At 32.1% G+C, this 25715-nt stretch overlaps 3 protein-coding genes and 1 non-coding gene across 8 annotated transcripts; 1 reads left to right on the top strand and 3 right to left on the bottom strand.

Moving 5' to 3' along the window:
- Positions 1 to 3622: 3622 nt before the first annotated feature.
- LOC102627620 (uncharacterized) lies at positions 3623 to 8890 on the bottom strand. Of its 4 annotated transcripts, XM_006491964.4 has the most exons (9): positions 8712 to 8890; positions 7895 to 8099; positions 7454 to 7516; positions 7083 to 7219; positions 6817 to 6854; positions 6630 to 6675; positions 6324 to 6488; positions 4644 to 4731; positions 3828 to 3974 (listed from the first exon to the last, which is right to left on the bottom strand). In XM_006491964.4, the coding sequence occupies exons 1-8, from the start codon at positions 8830 to 8832 to the stop codon at positions 4664 to 4666; spliced, it is 843 nt and encodes a 280-aa protein (XP_006492027.2). In that variant the 5' UTR covers positions 8833 to 8890; the 3' UTR covers positions 3828 to 3974; positions 4644 to 4663. The 4 variants fall into 4 exon arrangements, with proteins under 4 accessions (XP_024948664.2, XP_006492025.2, XP_006492027.2 ...); XM_025092896.2 differs by lacking the exon at positions 4644 to 4731 and having other exon boundaries at positions 3623 to 3974; positions 7895 to 8051; positions 8712 to 8888; XM_006491962.4 differs by lacking the exon at positions 4644 to 4731 and having other exon boundaries at positions 3623 to 3974; positions 8712 to 8887.
- A 2071-nt stretch (positions 8891 to 10961) lies between these two features.
- LOC102627332 (ATP synthase subunit epsilon, mitochondrial) lies at positions 10962 to 13273 on the top strand. Its single transcript, XM_006491961.4, has 2 exons — positions 10962 to 11260; positions 12937 to 13273. The coding sequence occupies exons 1-2, from the start codon at positions 11077 to 11079 to the stop codon at positions 12963 to 12965; spliced, it is 213 nt and encodes a 70-aa protein (XP_006492024.1). The 5' UTR covers positions 10962 to 11076; the 3' UTR covers positions 12966 to 13273.
- A 491-nt stretch (positions 13274 to 13764) lies between these two features.
- Positions 13765 to 19347, bottom strand: LOC102627042 (magnesium transporter MRS2-F-like). 2 transcript variants are annotated; one of them, XM_052443940.1, is made up of 7 exons: positions 18733 to 19347; positions 18229 to 18447; positions 17030 to 17158; positions 15871 to 15983; positions 14562 to 14676; positions 14172 to 14289; positions 13765 to 13935 (listed from the first exon to the last, which is right to left on the bottom strand). In XM_052443940.1, the coding sequence occupies exons 1-7, from the start codon at positions 19297 to 19299 to the stop codon at positions 13832 to 13834; spliced, it is 1365 nt and encodes a 454-aa protein (XP_052299900.1). In that variant the 5' UTR covers positions 19300 to 19347; the 3' UTR covers positions 13765 to 13831. The 2 variants fall into 2 exon arrangements, with proteins under 2 accessions (XP_052299900.1, XP_006492023.3); XM_006491960.4 differs by having other exon boundaries at positions 13844 to 14289; positions 18733 to 19346.
- A 3963-nt stretch (positions 19348 to 23310) lies between these two features.
- Positions 23311 to 23436, bottom strand: MIR166H (microRNA MIR166h). Its single transcript, NR_161497.1, is given in 1 exon segment — positions 23311 to 23436. It is a non-coding gene; the product is annotated as a microRNA MIR166h (primary transcript).
- Between the last annotated feature and the right edge of the window lie 2279 nt (positions 23437 to 25715).

Genomic DNA, 25715 nt, shown 5'->3' with positions numbered 1-25715 from the left:
GAGCCTAGCTTAGCATCTTTGGCTGATTTGGCCTGCTAAAGAATTCTTCTTGTTTTCAAATCTGGCTCTGCAGGCATCAGCAATACAATACCATTGAAAGGTGGAGCCTGAACGCATCTCCAGCCCATGCTTTCACTTTAATATTTTTATCGGGCGGCCAATAAAAATATCTCTTTTAACTCAAATGCCATCCCACCCGTCCAATTTCACCTATTCATCCAAAAGCTCAAAATATTTTTCAGGAGCGCTGATACCTGGGAGAATTGTGTGGGATGTACCCCATTCCCTTCAAAATACCTAATATATACCTAAAATTATAACACTCTTAAATTTTACACATATATACTCTAAAAAATTAGAGAAAGTACAAAAATAACCACAACTAAATCCTTATAAAACTAAACCCAACTCCTCGAAGTCGGGTAAATGGTCGAGAATACTCGACTTCAACCAAACCATACACAATTAATAATTCAGCATAAATTCTCGACTTTTTCATGTTAGTCGGGTAAATAGTCGAGAATACTCGACTTCAATTGAAATAAAAAATTATCTGAAAAATTCTTGATTTTTTCAAGTAAGTCGAGTAAAGAGTCGAGAATACCTGACTTTAATTTAACCTTACCCAATATTCATTCAGCAAAAATTCTTGACTTTTCATTGAAGTTCGGTAATTGGTTGAGAATACTCGACTTAAATTGAAATGAAAATTTTCCTTTTAATTAAGTCGGGTAAAAAGTCGAGTATACTCGACTTTGGTTGTGTTATTATATAGAAGTTATGAGAGAAAGCAAACGTAAATAGATGATTTTTTTAGGTTATTTTTGACTTTTTACACTTTTTGGAGGTATATGTATGTAATGGGGTATACATTTGGCATTTAAGGACAAATGGGGTATATTTAAATAAAAAACCCCTGATACCTCCACCCCACATTTTTTTTAAATTCACCCAATTTTCAAATAATAATTATAAAAGTTGCACATTATTTTTAAAAATTTCAAATCAAGAAAAACTTTGGAGAATTAATTAACTAAATCTATCTTAATTCACTTGTGACTTAGATTTTTTTAGCATATTTGATTACAAAAATTGCTTTGACATAAGTTTAAATTGAATATTTTACCCTTATAAAGTAAAATTATCAAGAATTTACTTTAACTTCAATATTTTTCTAATTTGTACCAAACTCATTGTTTCAATACTACTTTATTAGTATGATTATTATTTTTTAATTAAATTAATATAGTGTCCTTATGGCACAATTCTCATATAAATTATTAGACTATCAAATTTATGTCATTTACACATAAGGGTAGTGAAATAATAATTAGTTTTCTTTTAAAAATATTAAATTATAAGTCGCAAAATTAAATACCTAAATTATTAGATACAATAACTCATTTTTATGAGGATAATTTTGTCTTTTTATATCATAACAATAAAATAGTAAAATAAAATTAAAATTTATGATCAAAGATGATCAAAGAACCTAAAAAAATTAATATAAGAATTTAATTGATTAACTGTACAAAACTCTTACTAATTTATATTTTTTAAGAATATTGTGAACTTATTGTAATTATTTTCTAGAAGTGAAGTGGATTTACAAAAATAGTGGGCTGGAAATATCCCATCCATTTTTCAGTGGGGCTTTTCACATCCCTCAAAATTTCTTATAAAACCCCTTATTAATTGAAATTATTTAAATATAAATTAATTCATTTTTTTACACTGATATTATAATCACATGATTCATATTATAACTCATATTACATGCGACTATTACTGATGTTTACAACCAATTTATTACTGGACTAATTTACATTAAATTTTATGAAGCATTGTTTAGATTTTTACTCTCATTAATATTCGAAGGACATCTACTTCACTTGCATTTCGTAAGGGAGAAAATTATTTTTACTCAATTACACAATATAACTGAGGAATGAATTATTTCCACACCACTTTTGAATGGGAATTCACTTAAAATTTAAATAAATTATTTTATACAAACTTTTTACTCCCACCCCATTGCACAATTAATATTGATATTGTAAATTTTCTTTGAAACAATAATCTCGTTGAGAAAATTATGAGAATTCAGTTTAGAAAATTATAAAAACTAATTTTTATCCCCAAATCAAATTCAGGTGTCCAATTGAAAAAAAAAACTTGAAATTTACACCGCCCTAAGAGTCTTAGTGATATTTATGGTTGAACTTACCATAAATGAACTTGAAATGGAGAATAGTGACTAAATCTAACAAGCGCAAGAAATTGACTTTAAGAGATTTCAATAGATTTTCAATGCGAAATCTCTTAACAAGCCATATAAGAAAAGAAATCTTAAACTAAATCTAACAAGCACAAGAAATTTACATGTCAAAATAAGATAATCTATTATGAGGGAGGTGAATAGTGACTCTCATGGAGTGATAAGCCTATGCTGCGCTGTTAATTAGAAAGCAAGGAACCAATGCTCCCTTATAAAATCATCTAAATAGAATGTTAAAATGAAACTGAGCATTTCCGAAATGGGGTTTGTTTAAAAGGAATTAATTTGGTTTGAAGGGAATTAATGGAGGGAGAAGTTGGGTTGTTAAAGATTGCATTTAACCAATTGTAAGTTATGTATGATTCAGCCAAGAGAATGAATATTTGAGAAGTAGGTTTTTCATCCATGTTTGAATTTGTTTAGTGATTCATCCGAAATTTATCAAGTGTGTCAATTTTTAACCTTTTCATTAACAGCTTTAGAGAATCTCAACTAGTATATCAAACGTACATATCCTGAATGTTGCAAAAGCCAAAAGCTAGAGTTAAATTGTTTTAGTAAAGGCATGGTGGCATTTACGAGTTTATCAATGATTTCTTTTTAAAATTTGTTAATTTGTATAAATGATTACTTCAAAAGAAAAAAAAACTGAGATATACTAGGAGAATGAAAAGGTGTATACAAAATTTATTATTTTTGTATAATAGTAATTTGATGAATGGGTTCAAATATCCTTCCCCTGTTAATATTTTTTTGTACTTTCTTATAAATATTTATATATTTTTCAAAAAAATAAATTAAATGTTATTTTTGCTTATTACACACCTAACAAATACTATTCAATTGTTCAATGATTCCACGTCTTCTTGAATCCTGGTTCATAAACATATTCTGTTCTTAATGTGTTCCCCGTTAACCGAGATCCACAATAAACAAGGATATTCAAGAATTCAACAAACATTGTGAAAATCCTGAAAGCAAAACCCAGAAATCCAAGTCACAACAGAAGCTAAATAAACTTGTCTGCACTTAAATTCAACACTTTTATTTATGTAGTTGTATTAAACAAAACCAAAACTTCAAAAACAAATCTTATTATAAATGTAGAAGAAAAAATGTAGCTTGTAACAGTGAATGTAATTTTTAAATTATTTTGAAATACATTTGTTCAAGAAATTCTGAGTTTCAAGTGAAACTTAATAGAGAGATGTTAAGATTTTTGTTGAGAAATATTCAGACTTTCGTAGAGCGCAATATTGCTCTTGATAAAGATGAGAGAGGTATCATAAGTTTTTTACCATACAAATTATTAATCAAATCAATATAACTTCCAAACAAAAGCCATTAGTGTTTACCAAACACTTTAATACTATAACTTTCCAATCTTTATATAATTCTTGGCATTTAGGTACTATTTAAGTCATAATTAGTGCAAATCCCTCGTCTCTGTAAGCAAATAGTAAAAAGATAAAATGTAGAGCAAATCTACATGTACATATGTATGAAAAGACAACATTTTCTCAGTGAATATCTCAGGATGCAGAATGATCTTTCACCATTAAAATCTCTCCACATAATTTTTGAGGCAGTTGTTCTAGTTCTTTCCCTTCTTGCCATGCTTGCCCTACTAAAACTCCTGGCCCAACATGACGTATATAGATCACAACTTGGTCGTCGAAAGGATAAGGATGCTTTACTGCAAAAGGTACAGAAGACGTCCGCATTGGTCATAGTGGTTACATCTTTCTGTAGCTGAAAACAGAAATCTAACATGATATGATAGTTAATGGTATCACCAGATCCCATTCATTAATATATGAAATACACTAATCCCAACACTAATCTTCAATTTTAGCATTGGTATTTTGAGATCTACCAGTCAACAGGCATCAAAGTCCCAAAAATCCAAATACAATTCATTACATAATGTTTTTTCCCCTAAAGCTACATGATCATAAATCCTGCATTTCTACAGTGACACGTTTAGGTGAGTTCAACTCTTTTCAGGACCAGAAGACTCACGTTCAGGTGAGTCCAATTCAGGTAACAATTAAATTAAGAGAAGTTATCAACTATTGTTCTTCAAAGTCATACGATTCAATCCAGCCCCTCAACCTTTCTGGCTTTCTGCGTGCAGATGCTCAAGGAACTATCAATATACAACTCACTTTCACTACTTGAAAGATGAACACAAGTTATTTGTTGCCATCAAATCCTCAGTTTTTTCCATGAGAAAACTAAATAGTCCTAGGATTAGCTACAGTTGATCCCTAAATTTCATTGGTGGACAAATTACTACAGTACACCATAATGTCATTGCTCAAATAGTTGAATTCCAATTCTATTAAGATGCGGAAAATCATACCTATCACAGAGTTATTATTCTCACTGGAGATCTTCCAAAAACAAACCAAGGTTAAAGAAAATTGCTAGGTCCTTTCTTATCCTGCGAGCTGGTCATTTTGCCAAAGCATAATAAAGTCCATCCCAGAGTTAGTTTATCAAAAGACGGTACAAAACTATAGCAACAGACAGTTAGTTCATCAAAGACAGGTCAAAACTATTGCAACAAACATATATGGTTAGACAATTATTATCTTCTCCAAAAAATTAAAAACTCAACAAGAGAACTTGTTGGTCCAATAGCGGCTCCTAGTAATAATGATATTTTTAGGTATTTTATGTCTACTATTTACTTTCATAGGTTATTTTCTACACCCATCATTTAAAGTTCAACAACTAACAAGTTATTTTTGTCTTTTACTTGGAATTTAATGTCTCTTTGGATTCAGAGTCAATAGAAAAGGTTGTTGATTTTTTCTGAGTTCTGGGGATAAAAAATATATTATCAGATCCAGACCCAATAAAAAATTATAGACTCTTAGGGTTCATTTTGTTGTTCTTCTCTAGTTCTCCTCACTTCTCTTGATAATGTCTACCCATTTTCTTTCTCTCTTAATTCTTACTCTTTGCTAAACTAAAATGTAAAATTTTAATGGGTTATTTCCACCCAACCCCCAAATCTTTCGACATTTTCCACCGCGCACCCAATTCCGTTAATTTGACCGTTACTTTTAACGGAACTATTTGAAAGTGAATGAAATGTCTGAAATACCCCTAATCTTGAATTAGAAAAGAATTAAATGAGATAAAATGTTAATCCAATAATTAATATTTACATTAAAAATTCTTAATTAAAGGTAATTAATAATAATCCCATCAATTAATTTATCATCATAAAATAATATTTAGGGCATGAACTTCCAAATTTACCCTTTGACCGTTAGAATAAACGGTCAAATTAACGGATTTGGATGTGGATTGAGCATTGTTGAAACATTTGGGTGCACGGTGGAATATGTTGAAACATTTGGGGGCAGGGCGGAATTTACCCAATTTTAATCTAGTGAACCTCAAAATCTTACCCAAACTCCACAAGACTAGCTAAACAATCATAACTTAACCAACTCAATAGGTCTTCTACACATCTCATTAAAACACCATTTACATCAATTCTTAACCCTAGTCGCCAATTTTAGCACTGCTATCCTAAGAAGAAGTGCTGTGCAGCCTGATCTTGCCGTTCCGCTTCCGTTGAGGGCACGACTCCTCAAACGAATTTTATCACTTGAATAAAAGTCCACAGGTGCCATGTTTTTCTTATTTAATCAAATGGCTCTTAGGAACTTCTTATTATAAAATTCGAAGTACGCACCTCAGTGACATTCACAAAATCTTTTTAAATACTTCTATCCTTAGTACTCTGCAAACTTCTTTGATGTTAATATTTTTAGAATTTGCTTATAGAGTCCTTAATCTGCCAAGCAAGCATAAAACAAGAAAATTATGCAACAGAACATCATGACTTACACAATGCATCTGCAACTCTGAGAATAATTCATGAAGCCAAAAAAGAGAAGTAAGAGAAACATTTTCATTTGATGATAAAGTAAATTCAACAAAAGTTGGAAAATAAATTTTCATCAAGAGAATCAGAGGCTCAATATTGGCTTTTACTTTATTAGATGTTAAGAGTGATTCCAACCTGGTCTTGGAAAGCCTTGTGGGTATTGATGGAGACTAAATAATCCATCACCAAATTCATAAGCCAAATCACATGGCTGTTCTGTTGACATTACTTCCTTGAGTTGATTGACCACAAAGTACAGTGGGCTGAAGGAATTCACCAATTGACCCACAATGGATCCACCTGAATGATATTATCTTGGTTCAAATCCAGTCACTTTTGGATATCAAGTGAGCTCATAGACATATGATACAGAAAAATAAACCATGAATAAATAGAAGCAACCAAGAGTTAATAAGGAGCCCAATTTATACACATGCTTACTGATAAATCGACCATAAGTACTCCCATCATCACTACAAAATATTGCCTGAAAAGTGTAACAAATGAATCAGACATCTGTTACCATATTTTATTAGGAATGAAAGAACATACTAAATGTAAAACACCAGAGAGATAACAAAAGGTAATTGTGGGCTTGTAGAGTTATATGAGGAAGTCTAGAACAAACCTTCTTAAAGAAATTCATCCAAGCAATAGGCCATGGACCTAGTTAACAATTTTGAACATCAATATCATACAATGTCTATAAATCAGTACCCAAATAAAAATCTAATAATGTTGTGTTTTTGAAAATAACAATAATAATATTAGGATAACTTGCAAACTTACAGTAGGAGGTGGAAGTGGGGGAATATGTCCTCATTTCACATAAAACATTAACAGATAAATTAATAATTAAAAAAAAGGCTCTTTCTTTCTCTTGAAATGACTTACCTCCACTTGTTCGGCAATTGTAAAACTCGAGTGGCATTTGACCATCTTCCTTACGTAGCACATTTGATGCAATCTTCTTTGCAAATTTAGGATCATCATATCGTGTACCAGCTATCTCCCAAGCCCTTGAAATAAGTCTGCATTAGAATTTGTCAAGGTATATCAAGGAATACATTGAAACCATAAACAGGTGTCTTCAACGATATTATTTGCGAACTTTTGGTGCATAGATCACAATGCACAGATTAAAATAAAATAAAATAAAAATTCAGATAGAGATCTGGACTAACATATGAGCCAGGGAAAGCTTTTATGAGAAGCTAATCATTATGTTTACACATGAATAAATTGAAAAGCTTCATTGGGATGACCTAGGGTTTAGCAGTCGTAGCAACCGAAGTCGCCTTTCTTCCGGAATGTCTTCAATCTTTTTCCTGTTAATCACAAAAGTTTACAACTATATGCCATAAGTACAGGTTCGAAGGGAATCATTCATGATAAAACACATGATTTCAATGCATATAAGAAAATCCACGAGCACAAAGTGGTGCTCATCTCTTACTTCATTTCAGAAAAAACTTCAAAGTCATTACTAACCTACCCAAATAGTTTTTCTAATTCTCAATTACTGAAATGCACGCAATTAATAGCTATACCACTAGTTTTCATTCCAATATACATGAGGAAACACATTGATTTTACACCAGTAAATTTCCAAACAGAAACAAATGCACGAAAAAGTAGTCGGAAAAATCCAGCATATCAGCAAGTCATTTAAAAATGTCTTGATTGCCAAGTATATTGTTACTTACCAAAGATAAGCGGCAGGATTATAAGAAATAGGGTCTAGAGGAATCAACTCCTTTGGAGGATCAAGAAATGTGACTACATCTTGTTCGTCCAGGTAACTTATTTTACCAGTGAGTAGAATTTCGTAGGGTTTTTCATCCCAAGCTGATGCATGCACTTCTACAACACCAGAGTTGAATGCAAGTCTCTGATTATATGATTTCAAACCTAAATTTAAACATAAATTAATTAGCTACAGTGCCCTCGGTAAAGCATTGAGCAATTTTCTCGCTCTACTTATAAAGTAGCTTAACTGCTTTAACCTCCGTTAAAGTTCAGGAATACAACACTTAGCAAAACGGATTAAACATCACAATACTGGCCTCACCTATCAAAACTATAGACACTATGCTATCGACATTCTCGCTGTTTCTTAACTTTTCCTTTAAAATACAACACACAATCATTCTGCTAATGCTTTTTAAAAAGTTTTCACATACAATGGACTCATCTTTTGCTGTCTAACATGTACAAGTTAGTAAGTTACTCTTTGAAACCACCTTCGTCCTATAGAAATAACTATTTAAAGATCAATGAAAACAAGTGACAAGAAAAACGCAGAGATAAAAATCGAAATTTCAATTTAATCACCTCGAAAAATAAGAATCACAAAGACTCACCCAGAACCTTTATACATATTGCATGCAACTCCAATTCATATCAATGCTTTTTTAACCAATAATCAATCATCTTCCTAGAATAAATAATTTTCTAGCGACTTAAATATATTAATTTTTTTTTTGGTGGGCTACCTACAAAAGAGAGAAACAAAATGCGTACCTGGGAAAATTGTGAACCCAACACGTGGCAGGGGAAAGTGAGTTTGGGGCGAAAAGGGCGTCCGTCGCCGCGGCGCGTGCAGATTTGGAAGCGGATGACGGTTGCAAGTGATTGAGCTCATCTTTCACTGTCTCTTCGGAGCTTCAGCCTCAGGTTTTTAATTTTCAACTTTCAAATTGGGGTTTTGGGGCTAATATTAAACTACTTATTTAGAGTAGCTATAATTTGGAATAACTGTAATTTAAGGGGCTGTTTGTGATATGTTTGATTTTTTTCCCCCTCTTTCCAATTTTTATATACTGGAGATTTTTATGCAGCAAAAATTTGTATATTTATTTTCTATTATTGAGTTTTTTTATATAAAATGAAGTTAGTAAATTGAAATTATTTCTGTGTTGAACTGTTGAAGTATATGTATACATTTGCTATATTGATTATTGAAAATCTTTTCTTTGAAGAGAGAGTGAGAGAGAAGGTTCTCATAACACTTTGACATTTCGTCATTTTATTATTTTGCTGTCGATCAAGCCTCCATCAAGGTCAGAGTGAGTCGACCGACAAAAACTAGCTGAGATCATTGTCATTTCGCCATTGAAATCGCCGATATCTGTCAAAAACCACGTGACACCACCGCCATCCATTCTCTGGATTCCACCGTGTGAACACCATCACCATCAAACAATTCCTCTCCATCAACACCGCCTTTCTAACCATTTATCACCGCCAATCGACATATCATTCGTCGGAATTGGAACCAACACAAACTATAGCCTTTGGTCTCAAATTTCTAACCAAACTGCTGCTTTTTTAGACAAACCACCCCCATCATTACACTCATTACTCCCACCGTCCTCAAATCTTTCAAATTGATCCATCTTAGTCCAATTTTCCAATCACCATCGCTGATAACCTAATCTTTTGCTTATTTACAGTTTTGACTATATTATGGTTATTGTTGTAATGTCTAGTAGCTTTATTTGATACAATATTATGATATAATGATTTTTTGTCATGTTTACTAGAACGACCGTACCAATTCAAAGATTATGGTTTGCTATGAAAACTAATCAAATAATTGTGGTTTTTCACATCAATTGGATATGCTAATTAGTACTATGAAGATTTAATGATTATTGTTGTAACCAACTTTTGATTTTCTTCTAAATGTTTTTTTTTTTTAATCATGGAAGTTTAAATGGTTAACATGTTTTTGAAGAATTACGCTATTGATATGGCATCAGTAATCTTTGCAGCATGAAATGAAGTTCAGTTACTTTTTTAGGTATAAATAATGCATGAAATAATGAATTGTGGATTATTCTTGAATAATGAATCAAATTTATTTGGGTTCAAGAGAAAATTAGGCCAGAAGGGATGTTAAACAGCCCTAGTCGAAATTTAGTGATTTTATTCATTATAAATAAGGGTATTTTTTGTTTTCGTTATTTAATTAATAATCAATGGTTAAATTGGAAAAAAATGGAAAATTAAATTGAATCTCTATGTCAAAATTCCTACCTTATAAATAAAGGGCATGTTCATAATTCTATTAACAATCTATTGGTGAATTGGGCAATCAATAATTTTTTTTTTATGACATGTGCAGGGTCAATATATTGACTTATATGCTAGAGGGAGATAATGATAATTATAAGTTGAAAATATAATTTATGTTAAAATAAACTGAATCTGTAAAGAAATTGGGGTGTAAAGGTCTTTTAAAAAATGTTAGGGAGTTTTTATCCCTTTTCTTAAATGTTAAGAGTGTATCAGCCATTTTCCCCAAAAAAAAAGACAAAAAATAAAATTTCCCTTCTATTTTAAAAGTTAAAATATATACCTACTTGGGGTTTTTGTCTGTGTACGAAAATATAATTTTTTTATTCTTTCTTTATGAGCGAATTTTTTGTGTAGGTTACATTAAACTGAATTTCAAATCTCAATCATTTTTTTTTATGTATTTACCAGTCAATTTGTATTCGTATATTAATAGTAATAAAAATGAAATGGACTAATGATGAATGCGCTGGCTGTTGAATGCAATCTCACATAGTCACGTGTATGATTACGAAAATTATAAAAATAGATTGAACTAATTTAAGAAAAAGAAAATATATCAACTCTTTTGAAATTATAACTATTAATTTGGGCCAACGTAGAAGCCCAATTGGAGTATAATAGGACTCAGCCCAGCCCACATAGAGGTCCACAGGTGAATTTTCCTCTGAAACTCTAGGTCTTCACTCTTCGAGATCATTACTGTTGGTGGCTTTTAGCCTTCATCACCGTCATCATCGTTTTCTTTCGCTAGCTGACGGCAACCCACAAAGAGAGAGCAAGAGAGAAAGAAGAAAGAAAAAAGCAAATGGCTTCAAACGCAGCGGTGCCGTTTTGGAGAGCAGCGGGGATGACATACATATCGTACTCGAACATCTGTGCGAATCTGGTGAGGAATTGTCTCAAGGAACCTTACAAAACCGAGGCCCTCACTCGCGAGAAGGTTCACTTCTCTATCTCTAAGTGGACCGATGGCAAACCCCAGAAACCCAGTAAGCATTTTTTTGGTTTATTTAGATCTGCTTTCACATCACATTTGCTGTGTTTGTCTTGTATGAAAAATCTGGTGTTCCGATTTATTTATTTTTTTATTAATTTCTTGGCTTTCAATTCTGGGTTTTGGGAAAAAATAAAATTTTCACTAATTGCGGGGTTTAAAAAATGAAACTTTAAGCATTATCTAATCTCAGATATGAATTAATGATGATTTGGGCTTGGTTTGTTTGTAAATTTTGTAGTGGGTTTCATTTGGTTCCTTCTTTTAATGATTTCTTGTTATCTTCATTTGATTTGTTATGTGGATTCTTACTATTGTTGATTTTTGCGAGTCCTGTGTGGAGCTTTAGATGGAACTTTTGCTCTGATTGTGCAATTGCTGTTAGGCCTTATAAGCCTGCTATTTTGCCTGTATATGTCCACGATATATTCTTTAATGTGTTACTTGATTGGAAGGAGCTTAGCTGCTCATGGTTTTTACCTTGATGGCAGCTATATTCTTTAATGTCTTACTTGATTGGAAGGAGCTAAGCTGCTCATGGTTTTTACCTTGATGGCATTTGTTATGGTTGAACATATTTGGCTCATCTTGTAGTTACATATAAAATAAACCCATAGAAACTATTTGAATTAGTCAGCTGGCTTTGGTTTCTATTTTTTCCTGGGCATAGATTAGCTGGACATGGGTTCTCTTCTCTTGTTGGGCTTCTTTCAGAGTTTTGGGCATGATGTTGTACTGGTTTACTGTTTTATTATTGGACGGTTGAAAGTAGTTGTTTATTTTTAGAAAACAGTGTAGATAGAATGTTTAGGTCCTTTTCTTAACAATTTATGGTGAAATTCTATCCTAGTTAATTCTTCTTCTAGATAGCTTATGAAAGATTCAGTCAACCGTCTCTTGAATTGGGTGCAGTTTATGTTTGCTATGACATTGTTCGATGGCGTCTTATGTTGCATTATATGCTGTTATGTGTCTTCTTTCTTGGATAGATGAGTTTCATGCCTTGTATAAGTGACATTTTTATGCAGTTATTTCGCCTTTTGCCTTTCATTTTGACTACGATGATTGAGAAGTCAAGCAGACTGATAATGGGCCTGGTAGTTTGCAGCATTCATTTGTCACTCTCTAGCTCATTTTCTTTTTCTCGGTAGATGCGTTAATTAATAATTTCAGCAGCAATGCTTCTTCACTTTTTCTCTTAGACAATCTTTAGTTATAACTGCATTTTACTTCTGAATTGCTGATTCATCTGAGTCACTTTGTTGGAAACTACCTTTTCTCTTCTGTCAATGATCCTTTATTTTTTATAATACTTAAAAGTAGAAGAAAGTAAAAAATTATGCTTGTTTTATTAATCATGCCTGAATATATGGTGCTCTGCACTACGAAAAATACGAAGGAAAAACTTCATCCTATTCCCAAGCAATTTCTTCCTGCTGTAGTATTATTACCGATAAATGTGATGGGTGTAAAGCAAGTACGTGGAATGAAGAATTCAAGTCGTTCCAAGAACGTACTAATAATGTGAATGGTCGACAATTTTATGCATCCTTTACATGTTCGCTCTGCTTTCTGGCTTGGTTTCATGTTGCTCTTTTTTTCTCTATATATCTTATCAGTCTCATTATTTCGTGACAAGTAATCTGATGACTTTATTGGTTTTGTTATCAGCTATTCGTTCTGATACTCCGGAAGAATGAGTCCAATGGTAAATTCGTGTCCAAATGTCAGTGTGGAGTGGAACAATGTGTGCGGCAAAGCTTTTTTCTGTTTCATTATTTGGTAGATTTAATCTTATTGGGTCAGTAATGCATAAAACTCTCGAACAACATTTGCATTTCTGTTTCTGCATGGCAAATGCATTTGTAATAATTTAACTGGCATTGACCTACTTTGGAAACTAGACTTATGTTTGTTTGTTCTTCATAGAAATTGATGGATATATATTTTCCAAGTGATGTTGGTGTGATTTTCAGTAGTAAGAATGGTGGGATTTGCATGTCCTCTATTTCCCCTTTTTCGCTCAAGATATTTTTGCTTTTAGTTTGAATTAGTATATGAGTTTGCACGTTAGTAGTACTTTCTTTTATATTGACAATTTTATAAAGAAGAAAGAGATGTGATCATGTGAAATAAGAATTTTTGGGTATAGAAAAGAAAATATGATGAAAATATTGCTTTAGAAATTAGTTATATGGTTTAATGGCTATAGATTGATTGAAGAGAGTTCTACAGAAGTTTGTACTTTCAATCATTTTCTGGTAATCCTACTGCTGATTTTTGTTTAATTTTGCAATATGTCCGGGTCTTAAATGCCAGTAATCATCACTCAACAGATTAGCTATTAAATTCAATTATTGATTGGAATATAAGCGAAATCATCTGTTAGTTTGCTGCTCAATTGTCAATATCTATGGACGGTAAAATATAAAATTTGTAGGATACTAAACTTCATTTGGGGTTACTGGCTTGTATTTTCAAGAAATAATGTAAACATAGTAAGCTCCTGAAATGGATGAATTAATTTTAGATAATTTTTTTACGGCATAATTAACAAACATAAAAATTACAAAAAGTAGAAAAAGAAAATCTCTGCCATCTCCATTATGATGAAAGAGCAAAACCATCTCTCATGTGGATACTGGATAGTATAGTCATAGCTCACGTACGCTGACACAGAACAATGAAGTTTCAATGTTTCATGTGTCATAAGCTCAAGAACTTTTTTCCACTAAAACAAATCTATGTAGACAACATAATCTTTTTCTTGCCCCATCCAACTGCAATCAGATATAAAGCAAGACAACCTCCTATTGTACCACATGTAGTCTGCCAAAACTTTATAGTTGGTGCATCAAAGAGAGTAATATGAATGTTCATGCCAAATAAACCTACAACAACAATACCAGCATTGAGTATCATGTTTGCAGCACTCAGCAACACTCCCATCTGCAGCAGTTGATTCTGTGTGTCATCCAACATGATGTTGATACAGTCTTCTGTGTCGTCTACATACTCGCTCATCTTAACAAAACAATAGACAATAGACATATGAATAATGTATGCGAAGCTTGTCCGAAAACGTTATAAGTAGAGAGAGAGACCGTGTATTTAAACATTGTATATTATAACAGCATGTCTAGCTGTAGCTTAATCATAATCTGAAATAATTTCATGCTTTTCACCACACTGATACGGTAACAAGATGAGAAGCCAATACAGCTGGATTGCATAGAACGGTGTAAAGAAATCATATAAATTAAATACTTGAAGAGCAGAAGCAAGCAGATACATACATCAGATAATTTTTGTAAGATGCCATCTATTTGTGCGAAATAGGCTTCTAACAGCATTTCTAGCTCCTCCACATTGGGCTTGAAGCTAGTGAAGTTTTGTGAGTTATTTTCTGACCTGCAGTGAAATAACAGTGTAAGTAGAAGAAATGGACTATCTAAACAAGCTTGATAATCTTCATACAACTAAAGTCAAAATTATCAGATTTTAAATTAAGCACATTAGAGAATGTCAAGTTGGAGGAGGGAGCGAGGAAAGAGCAAACTTCAGTGCACTTACTTGTAGCCTAAGTCCTCATATTGAAGAATTTTGTTCCTCTATTTTACTCGATATTTTATGAGATTGCGAGAAATATATTTTCCTGAAGAGGTATCATAGCCAAGTTTGTTAGAGTTGTTTCTGTCTCTATGTTTGGTTAACTCTGTCTGGCCTAGTGTGGACGTTGCAAAATTCTCAGTTTGACCAAGAAATTCTTGGAAAGAGAATAAAAACAAATATAGTGAAAATTGATAGCTATGTGAGTGAAAACTTCTGATTCAGCTGGCCAATGCAACTTTCCAGAATAGGAATTAATTTCTCAAATTTGGTATAAAATGTATCACAATCCATTTAAATGGAACAATTTGAAAATTTATTACAGCTTTTACACAAATAAAAACAGAAAAAAATTTTAGCTTTTAATTTACCACAAGTCATGAAAAAATAGCAAGATTAATCAAACCCACCAAGGAGTGAATAAAGAAGCCTTTTGGATATACTCTATAAGCTGAACAAGTCCTAATTGGCCAGCTTTCACTGTAACAAAGGGTGATCATTTGATAGCACCATCTCTAAGAGAGGGACATATAATTCTTCTTCAGAAGTAAAATTTTAGCCTCCCCTTTTTTGTTCACTTCTAAACCAAATAAATCGACCTCAACGAGTCCCATAGGACTACAAAATGTTGGGGCACACGTTTTTCATTTAAGGTTGATCTCTTCACATCTCTACTATGAATTTAAAATAATTTTTTGTTTTCAAGTAAACCAAAAGGAAAAACAGAAAAATGAAGACATCAGCACTAATAGGATAATATTTTTATAATCCTGAATGCCAAAATTTTGTGTTTAAGCCAACATCCAATTAAAATTGAAATAAATTCAAACATTTTAGTTATCAACCCCTTTATGATAAAGAAATTAAATGAACTAACAGCTAATGAAACTCTAAGAACCTAGAAGATATGTTTTGGGAAATGTTGGCACTTGTTAGAACCCAGAATAAGTAAAAGCAACTTTTATCTTGTATTAAGAAGAAGGATTCAGTTATTACCTGTCATCATCTTCATCACTTACTTCCTCTTTTGAAGCATTAAGCTTTTCTGTCAAATACATTTCAGCCATATCATTGTCATCATCCAGCAAATGCTCGATTTCATCTCTCACCTACAAGTTACAAGATGATCTCAAAATTAGAAACTATATAATAGACTTAAAGAAAAAAACCATGCCACTTGCAAAATCTTTTGGAAGTTTTTAACATTTCACAGTGTCCAAGCCAAAAGTAAATTTCATAAAATCTGGAGAAGAAACCTTGTGGCATACGTTATAATTAATGGACATGTTGCAAATAAAAATTATAAGATGAACTTATTGCTAGGTGTGTCTAACTTCATCATAGATAAACTTATAACAGATTCGACGGTCGGTTGTGAGTGATTACACAGTTGTTTGAGTGACTGACACTGTCATCTTAGCATGACCTAGTGGATAACTTATCACATGATAGAGAGATTATAAAATTAATATTTTCGACTTCAAAAATTGAGCAATTTCTGTTCAGAGAGACAACCTCATCTGTTTATAATCTATTAGCCCATAGTATCTCAAGCCATCTCCAGTCACCTGAGGCAACTGAATGTTCTGGGTTTATCACTCTAACAGGTGCCATTGCCAAGTAAAACTACATTTGCATGTAGAAATTTTTAACAAATATTCTTGCACAAGGAGCACTTCCAGATGCTAAGCTGCCAGTGCTCTCATTGATATCCAATAATATGCGTATAAAAGCACTGGACTCATACAACTTAGATAAGGAACCCTGTGTCCCATTTTCACACACAAGGATTGTATTTCCTGCTTACTCGTGAGAGGAGCCCTTAAACACTCTTTAATATCAGGATGTCTTGTCAATTCAGATGCTCAAGAACAAAGGTGTCAACTTCATTATGTGATTAGATATCCATAGGCAAGGGTAAGAATCTAGAGAAAATATAGAAATGTCGGGATAGAAAGACAAACAAAAAGACATTTTCATGGGAGAGAGAGGTCTCATTGACTCAAAATAAATTTTTAAGTTCAGACAATCTAAAAATATAATCACTCGTCTGAAATTCATTACTTTCTAAACAATAACCTACGTTGCACAGAAAGAAAATATACACAATATTAAAGACAACAAATGACAAAAGCTAACCAATATATTATCTTACCTTTTGAACACGACCATTTATTGCAACTAGGCGACTCTTTATCTGTCTAACACGCTCAAGATTTAGAGTGCTGATTTTTGTAGTGAGTTCATCTAATGCTGGATAAGCCTCTTCCTCTAGCGTTCGAGTCTGATACATTTAAAATCAAATCCAGCCCATACAGGACATAGTGTAAGATCAATTGCACCAATCATAAATTTAATCCGGAAATGCAGAACACAATTTGATAGGAAAAGCAATAACATGTTTGGCTTCAGAAGTAGCTGTTTCTCTTGGGAATTTTGAAAGTTAGTTAAAAAGGTGATAGATTTAGCATGGGCCACAAATTTAATTCCATGGAGGAAAACAATTTTGCTAAGAGCCAGAGACAATTAATGCATGGAGCTTCTAGAGCATGTGTTCTTAAATCATTCAGCCTCTTGTATTTTCACTCCTTGCTGCTGCAAATTAATTTCATTTGGCATGCATCTTTAGCTAAGCATTTATCTGGAAAAGTTAATAGGTTACTTTCTAAAAATGCTACTTTAATTTCTCAACCATATTTTTCTGGTTTTGCAATGAGGAAACTGTGACATAGTAAAGTTTTGAGTAACTTCGGCATGCAAATTGAAATTGAAAGGATTTAAAACAAAAATGAATAACTTTATTTGATATTGTTAAAAAGAGACCCGCAAATTATGGTTATACAACGAATGCAGATTCCACAGCATGAACAAGAGCACATGTGCAGTTGACCAGTGCTAGAAACTGCATTAAAATCACCCATCCTCCAACAGCTAATTCCATCATCACCAAAATTGTTCATATGATGTCTCCTAACCAAACAACAACCTCTCGTCCAAAGCAGAACTAAAATTACAAAATCATAAAGCTGAATATATGAATTAAGTATTTGTCACTGTATGAGCCACATGCCTAGAAAAAGAATAACTTTTCTTAGCCATTGCTCAGAACAAAAAGATATCCTTTCTGGCCATCAATAATTCACAAAATTTAACATTGTGATACTTTTTTTTGATTTTCCTAAGCGCATCCTTTATTACTTTCATGGAACAAACAAAAATAATTTCTTTAATTGCAAATAAACGCTGCATGTCCATAACATTTTCATGCACATCAAGTGCACAACTACTTGCAAGAAAAGATGATTAAAGTTTACTAATGCAATAGCACGTATTAAGAAGAAATTGAACACATACCTCAGAATCAAGGCATCTGCATGCAGATTCAAGACAAGACTCAAGTGCTCTAAACTCAAATGCCAAAACCTTAGGACCCGCCACCACCGATGTCTCTGGAGCATCATCTTTCCTCTCATTAGAACTTATAGAAGCCCTCCTGCGAAGAGTATGTTGTGAGGGACCAGACAAATTAGCTTCAGCTTTATCTTCCCTTTCCATTTCATCTCTCTCCCCTGCCTTTTAACCAGTTCATAATTCACAAGGTCAGAAGCTCATATCAGATAATATTCCCTAATTTACAAGAAAGTCCCCAGTAAAATAAAACAAACGCAGTTTCCTATATTCAAACCCTTTGTTGATTTTCAAAATTTAACCCTTTGTTGACCTCTCCAACAACATTTTACAAAATTTAAGGACTTTTTTGGCAACAAATTTTATGAGTTACAAGGTATGATCAAGAAGAACTCCAAACAAGGTACCAAAAATTTCGCAGAAATAAATAAAATGAATATAATCAAACACCTGTTGTGTGGACAAAGCTTGAAGAGAAGAAATGCGATGCTGCAAATCCTGAACGAACTGAACAACCAGAGGGTTGGTAGAATAGAGCATCAGTACCTCCTTGGCCGTCACAATAGCCTTGATGTGCTCCAAATTAATCACAATGGCGCGCTCACGCCCCAGAATCGAAGATGGGTAAGACAGCAAAGGATCCAGCACCCTGAGGTCACGTGCCGGCAACCCAGTACGCCGCATGATCACGTGCTTTCCCACCTCCTCAACCCGTGACTGCCCGGATTCCGAAACTACCAGCCATGTCCTCAGCCCCATTCCCTTCCTGGGCCGCGGCGTGGCAGTGGGCCCACCCCCTCCTCCACCTCCGCCGTCTTCTCTGTCCATCATTGCTGCCTTTGAATTCGAAGACGCCACTGATTGACTGTTATTAACCCTCTTTGTTTTTCGTTGGGTTTCTTTATTTATGCATTGTCCCGCCAAATTCGGAGGATAGAGGCGTTGTCGTGGGCAACAGAATTTTGGAAACTTTTTAAAACATGGGCCTGAATTGGGCGGCGTTCCCCAATAAAGCATAAGATCCGACCCGATTCAATAATCGAGTCGCATCAAATTTGCTCTGGTACTGTATGGATAGTATTTTAAATTTTGTTATAAAGTTTCAATCACTCATTCTATTTATTGAGATGATACAAAAAGTTGTTAAATGTTATTATTCTAAACTCTACTATATAAATATTTTTTATATCATTTGGAGGTTTGTACTTTCTATATCCTTTAAAATTAGGGTATTCTCATTTTTATCTCATTTTTTAGAAAGTCGGTCCAACAAAATTTGAGCCCAAGTGATTTTTCTAAAGAGGGAGTGAGCTCTATTCCAAATGTATGATGAACTATGGACTACAGATAAATCAACTTCTACAAACACATATGTTTGAATTCATATACAAATATTTTTTTTATGTAGACACGCTTTAAAATCATGATTTTTATAGGATTAGTTTTTAATTTTATTAAACTATACAGATATATAATTTATTAAAAAAAACTCTCTTAAACCGCACAGTTTAAGAGCATGTCTCTAATAAAAATAAATTATGGTGCTTGCACCTAAGAATAATTACATGTTTATAATCAAAAGTCGATTATCATATAGTTTGGAATCTAAACCTAAATTGGCTAGATCTACTTTTAAATATTTAAAAGAAAATTAACCTCCACCAAAGGATTAAATCCTTGACCTCTAGAATATGAGTGGAGTAGACCGCAAGTGCCTACTACTCAACTAAATATGGTTCGCCATTTTAAGTAATTTTTAAATACGGTGAATCTATTCTATATAGCTAAATCTACGTTATACATAAAATGATTTCAACAATTTTCCTTTTTAATGGAATAAATATATATCTCTTGATACCTATTTGGTATGCATTATCTAATGGTCATTAATGTTTATTTAATCGCATAAGCTCTTATTAAAATTTTTTTGATTGTTTGATTTTTTTTTTTTGAGTTTTTGACGATTAAATAAGATATTTTGCCTAAAGCTCAAATTTTGGATTTTTAAAAGTACAAGTTAAAAACTCTTTTAAATTTTAAGGCATTTGAAATGTCCTTTACTTATTTGACAATCTTATTTTATTCTTTCTATAACATAACTTTAACTTACCTATTAAAATAATTTTATAAGTTTTAATAAAAGCTCTCATTGATAACTAAATAACTAAATTTTTTTTAAGTGAAAGCTCTACAAATAAAAACTCTACTTAAATAAACTCTATTTGAAAAGTTATATCAAACAGAGCCTTATAATATCTCCAAACTAATGGTTTTATAATAGTAAGAATATTTGATTCTATTTCGATAATATATATCAATTAAGTAATTTCTTAAAAATTAATATAACATGAGTTTGCATTGATGTAGTTCGTTTAAAGATCTGCATAAAAATATATTCTGAAAAACAAAAGGTTAGAATTACTACCAAATAAAAATATATATATATATATATATATATATATATATATACTTCCATAACATTCATAAAGATGATATAGTATTAATCAATCGAGATCAGTTAACAATTGAAACTGTTGAAGAGTCGAAGTCAAATATATCATTTATTAGCCTAGCTACTATGCTATATACACTTTGTAAATCACTTCCAGTAAATTTGACTCCAAAACCAACCAAGATAACTAGCAATGAATGATAAACGTACCAAAAATCTGCCCTCTGTTTCATTTCCCAAGAATTGTCAGATCGTCAATCGTCATTTACTCTTCACATGAACACACAAAATAGCCATTAAGAAACCTGTAACGACGTACTACAACTCCACGAGAAAATGCAGGAAATTGCTTCTGGATTCTGGCTTCTGGCTTCTGCTGCTGAGCTAAGCACTTTTTCCCACAACGGCAGTAGTTTTTTCAACAATTATGAAAACTTCATAATTGATGCCCACTTCTTATTAATGTGCTTGGAATCATATTTACAGGTATTTTGATACATTTATATATGATGGATTTCGTGTCCAAGAAAAATCTATTAACCGAGAAACACGCCGGCCTTGCAAATATTTTCTCGTTAACTGTTCAAAAAATTTAATCTACTTATGGCATCTCCTCATTCTCTCTTTCTTTTTTCTCAGCTCTTCAGTAAGCATTTTCATGACAAAAATAAAAGTACATGCAATAACGTAGAAAAGTCACATTTCAGTGCAAACCCACATCACATTTTCCCGAGAAAGTTTAAGACAAACTCTGTTAACATGCAAGTTTAGATTGTAATAATTAAGAGAAAATACAGACAAATTTTTCTTTTTAATGGATTCTTTTCGTTGGTTGTGTTTAGAGCTGGTAGCGGGGTTGGTGTTTCGTATTTTATTCATGCCCCGTTGTCAAATTTGAACCAGCATGAAGATCACCCACAATTATCAAATGATTATCCAAATCCCAAACATAACAATGAGCAATGATATTTAGATTAAAAAAATATTTGCCAAAAACATCCTTGGTTGGTTTTACTGTGTTAATTGGAAAATATCAATGAACATGATAAATAAGTTTGGCATTTCGTTATTTCTGTTAGTGTTCTGTCATCCTTAAGTTTTTAAAATACGTTTCTATAATAATTGTATTAATTTTAACCAACTTGATGCCTTATTTTATGTCGATATCGGATTTGTAGTTCGGCTTTTTAAAATTTTTTCTATAATAATTTTGTCAATATTATCTGACTTAATGCCTTATTTTGGCCGATATTGAAATTGTAGATTGTGTCAGATATTTTTAAGCCACCCTAGTTGTGTGGGTGATTTGAAACGGAAGAGAAATATAGACCTAGCTACCTGGTTAGTGGCTAGCAGTACATGAAACTTTCGCATCTAATTAATTGATAACTTACAGTAAAATAGGGTCATATCCTTGTGATTGTGAAATGTAACATTCGAGTGATGAGAAATTATTAAACCTTCTCTTTGTCAATGAACAATAATCTCTCTTATCTACTTTAATTCAATTTTTATTCCTAATTATTAATAAAAACGAAGTGTTGCCTGTCATCTATATGTGCTTTTTGGATGTCTTTCTTTTTCTCTTTTTATTTTTTTCCGTAAAAAAAAAGGAGAATATTAAAGAAATGATTCAAGATTTTTATCACGTCCAATTTCAAACAACAAATAGAAACCAGGAGAAGGCATTGCATATATAATGCATCAATCTTTTCACAAACATTTAGTTTAAGTAGTTCACAGAGTAATATTCTATCTTCTCCGGGTGAATTATTAAGCATTGAAGTGATAAGAAATGAACTCTTTAATTTCTTGTTGAAATGTAATCTGTTTTAGAGATTAAGAGAATGCACCCAAAAGAAAGCACAGAGAGAATACAGTGAATAATTAATATTGTTGTATCAAGTAAACAGCATTCCAACTCATTACAAGTTTCTGTATTTATTTTTTATAGAAACCTAAGTCTTAATAAAATAAAGTTATAATTTATAGATAATAACTACAATGAGTTGAAGCAAGTTGGCTGTTAAAAAAAGTATGTACGAATCATGAATAAACCATGAATGAGTCTGCATCGATCTTAATTACAGAATTTATGCATTCGCATAAAAAAATCATAATGTATTAAGAATAATATATATCGTTAAAATTGAAAAAAGTTAATTTCTTATAAAATGCAAACAAGCAATGAGTGTATCCACAATTAAGCAAGAGAAATTAATAATTCTCCATTTATAGAAAACTTACCTCAAAGATTCTCATTTCTTCTGATTATTCATGGACTGCATGGAAAGGGAGACGAAGAAACATAAGAATTTGATGACGTACAGAACCCCCCCAAAAAAAAGGAAAAAAAGAGGAGTTGGTTTAGTGGAATGAAGCCTGGTCCAAGAATAATTTAGGGCTCATATATTTATTCTTCCTCCATGACCTTGAGCCAGACAACATTCCTCTCAACCTAATCCTCACAATAACTCAATAAAAGAAAATTTGCTTGCCCACAATACTCTATGAGATCAATCAGAAGCAAAAAAATTAACAAAATGAAAAGGAGCCATTTAATAATAGATAGGTGTTTAATTTTGAGAGGAAGGAAGCCTGGTCCAAAGCTATCTTTAGAGAGAGATTAATAATTGTTTCTTATTTCTTAAGAAACTCTCTTTTGAAGCCTTGAACCAGCCACCATTCCCCTCAACTCCAACATATTTTTCTCATATTCGGAACCCTAGCTTAGCTAGCTCAAGCATATATAGACAGTGATGTATGAGAGAGAGAGAGAGAGAGAGAGAGAGAGAGTTAAATTAAAAATAAAAAATATTAGTAATTATAAAACACTTATAACTAAAAGCGCTTTTTAAGAGATTTTTCTAAATTAGGTTGTGCAAAATGGAAGTTTTGAATTGTGAGATGAAAACTAATAGCACTTCCACCCAGTACCCACCTCACTAAATCACGGAAATTATCGTCATTTATATTTGGGGGAAAAAAATTTGCTTTGTTGATCTGTCATTATCTAATGATAACATAATCTACTTTTGACAGTCAACAGCTTAGACGAAAGTCAAAATTGTACAATCTATTTTTTTTTAAAAAGAAATGGAAACCCTGACATGCATAAGACAGTTTGCATTTGATATACTGTGATAATTTTTTCGGGTAATTTTTAAAACCTCCCCTGAGGTTTGGGCTTATTGCAAGTAGATGGCGAGAATTGATTTATTTGTAAAAAATTCTTTACCGTCAGTTAAGTTTAACATTGACCGTTAGTTGACCATGCAAAGACAATATTACCCTTAACAATAGTTTGTAAACGAAAATAACTATAAAAAAACTAAAATTATTGGTGCAAAAAGCACAAACCCTATTTTTTGACAATTTTATCCTTGTTAATTCTAAAAATTTACAATATTATAGGTAAAGATTATGACTATTTCATTTTTAAATTTTTAATTTTATCTTTCTTGTAGGAATTTTAAGAAAATATCAATAATTTAAAGAGGATTTTTTAATTTTTTAATTTTAACTTTTTTATAGGAACTTTAAGAAAATATCAATAATTTAAAAAGTGTAAAATAGCTAATAATTTTAGTTTTTTTTTAGTTATTTTCGTTTATAAACTATTATTAAGGGTAATATTGTCTTTGCACGGTCAACTAACTGTCAATGTTAAACTTAACTGACGGTATGGAGTTTTTTACAAATAAATCAATTCTCGCCATCTATTTGCAATAAGCCCAAACCTCAGGGGAAGTTTTTAAAAATTACCCTAATTTTTTCATCATTGCCTTATTATTTTTAGCTTTTTCCAACACCCACTTTCAACTCCTCTTGCACGATTCAGTACCTGCATGCACAGTCAGTCTGATCAATTCAATTATTATCTTTTTATGACTTTTTGTAGGATTTTATTAAATTTAAGGTCAGTGCTACGTTACATTTAATCGTAACTTACGTTACATGCAATAATAATAATAAATCTCACCATAAATATTATTACCGTATATGAATATATGTTAAAATTAACGTAACGTTGGGCTCCCTAAATTTAATTCAGATTTTCGAATTCGTTTACCTATATTGACAGATATGTTGCTCTATCTTGTCAACATATTATGACAATGACAGAACAATGTAGTGTTGCCTTGCATTAATTATTATGGAAGGGAGCAGTTTATGATATATTGGTTTTAATATGGTTATAAATAACCAGCCTACCACATCTCAGTCATACAAAAAGTAGCAATTTGATTTATGTTATGTTAATGAAAACTTAAGAAAAATATCACATGAAATATAAAATATGTAAATCAAATATATATGAGCGATTGAGATAAACAACATTTGGTTGTTTGGTTCTTTAACTCCTCTCTTAGAGCACGTGAAAGAGAATGGGTCAAAATTTAATTGATGTGGGAGTACAATGAGCCTATCTTTTGAATTGGATAGTAAAAAAAATTTGAGTCCATTTGTTAACACAAGTGACCTTGATATAATAATTATGACAAAACTTAGGTCTCGAACAAAAAAAATGACTAATAAAAATTGGTAGAGTAGTTTCAATTGAATGAAATTTTTAAATTGATTGCTAGAAGAAAATTGATACATGACTTTATATATAAAATAAGTCCCTTTAACTAAAATGCGAATTTTTGTAGTTGGATATCTAGATAATTGTCATAACTATATCCTTGTGAGGTCTGGTTATATTTATGGTCCCCTCCTTTTTTTTTAACATTTTTTTTCGGTATTACTTTGGAATTGGGCCGCACCTCAAATTTGGAGGAGGCATCGATGGGCTTGTCACTTGAGTTCAGTCCATTAAAATAAGGAGTCATTTATGAGATAACTAACGTGAAATTATATTTTGATTAGGGGTGTTTAGAATCTAATTTGATTCGTAAAAATTCGATTCATGGATTGATGGATTGGATTGGATTGAAAATTTAAAAATCTGTGGTTGGTGGATTAAATATGGATTAAA

This window comes from Citrus sinensis, chromosome 7 (genome assembly GCF_022201045.2).
Source record: "Citrus sinensis cultivar Valencia sweet orange chromosome 7, DVS_A1.0, whole genome shotgun sequence".
Taxonomy (NCBI): domain Eukaryota; kingdom Viridiplantae; phylum Streptophyta; class Magnoliopsida; order Sapindales; family Rutaceae; genus Citrus; species Citrus sinensis.
This window is presented reverse-complemented; position numbering and strand designations above follow the sequence as displayed.

Coding starts and splice junctions, on each gene's coding strand:
- LOC102627620 (XM_006491962.4), bottom strand. CDS start 8,832: ATGAGCTCAATCACTTGCAACCGTCATCCGCTTCCAAATCTGCACGCG. Junction 7,517..7,894: donor AATCCTGCCGCTTATCTTTG/GTAAGTAACAAT, acceptor TGTGATTAACAG/GAAAAAGATTGAAGACATTC. Junction 6,676..6,816: donor GGATGAATTTCTTTAAGAAG/GTTTGTTCTAGA, acceptor TACACTTTTCAG/GCAATATTTTGTAGTGATGA.
- LOC102627332 (XM_006491961.4), top strand. CDS start 11,077: ATGGCTTCAAACGCAGCGGTGCCGTTTTGGAGAGCAGCGGGGATGACA. Junction 11,261..12,936: donor TGGCAAACCCCAGAAACCCA/GTAAGCATTTTT, acceptor TTTTGTTATCAG/CTATTCGTTCTGATACTCCG.
- LOC102627042 (XM_006491960.4), bottom strand. CDS start 19,299: ATGCTTTATTGGGGAACGCCGCCCAATTCAGGCCCATGTTTTAAAAAG. Junction 17,159..18,228: donor GCAGATGCCTTGATTCTGAG/GTATGTGTTCAA, acceptor TAAATGTATCAG/ACTCGAACGCTAGAGGAAGA. Junction 15,984..17,029: donor TAAATGGTCGTGTTCAAAAG/GTAAGATAATAT, acceptor TGTAACTTGTAG/GTGAGAGATGAAATCGAGCA.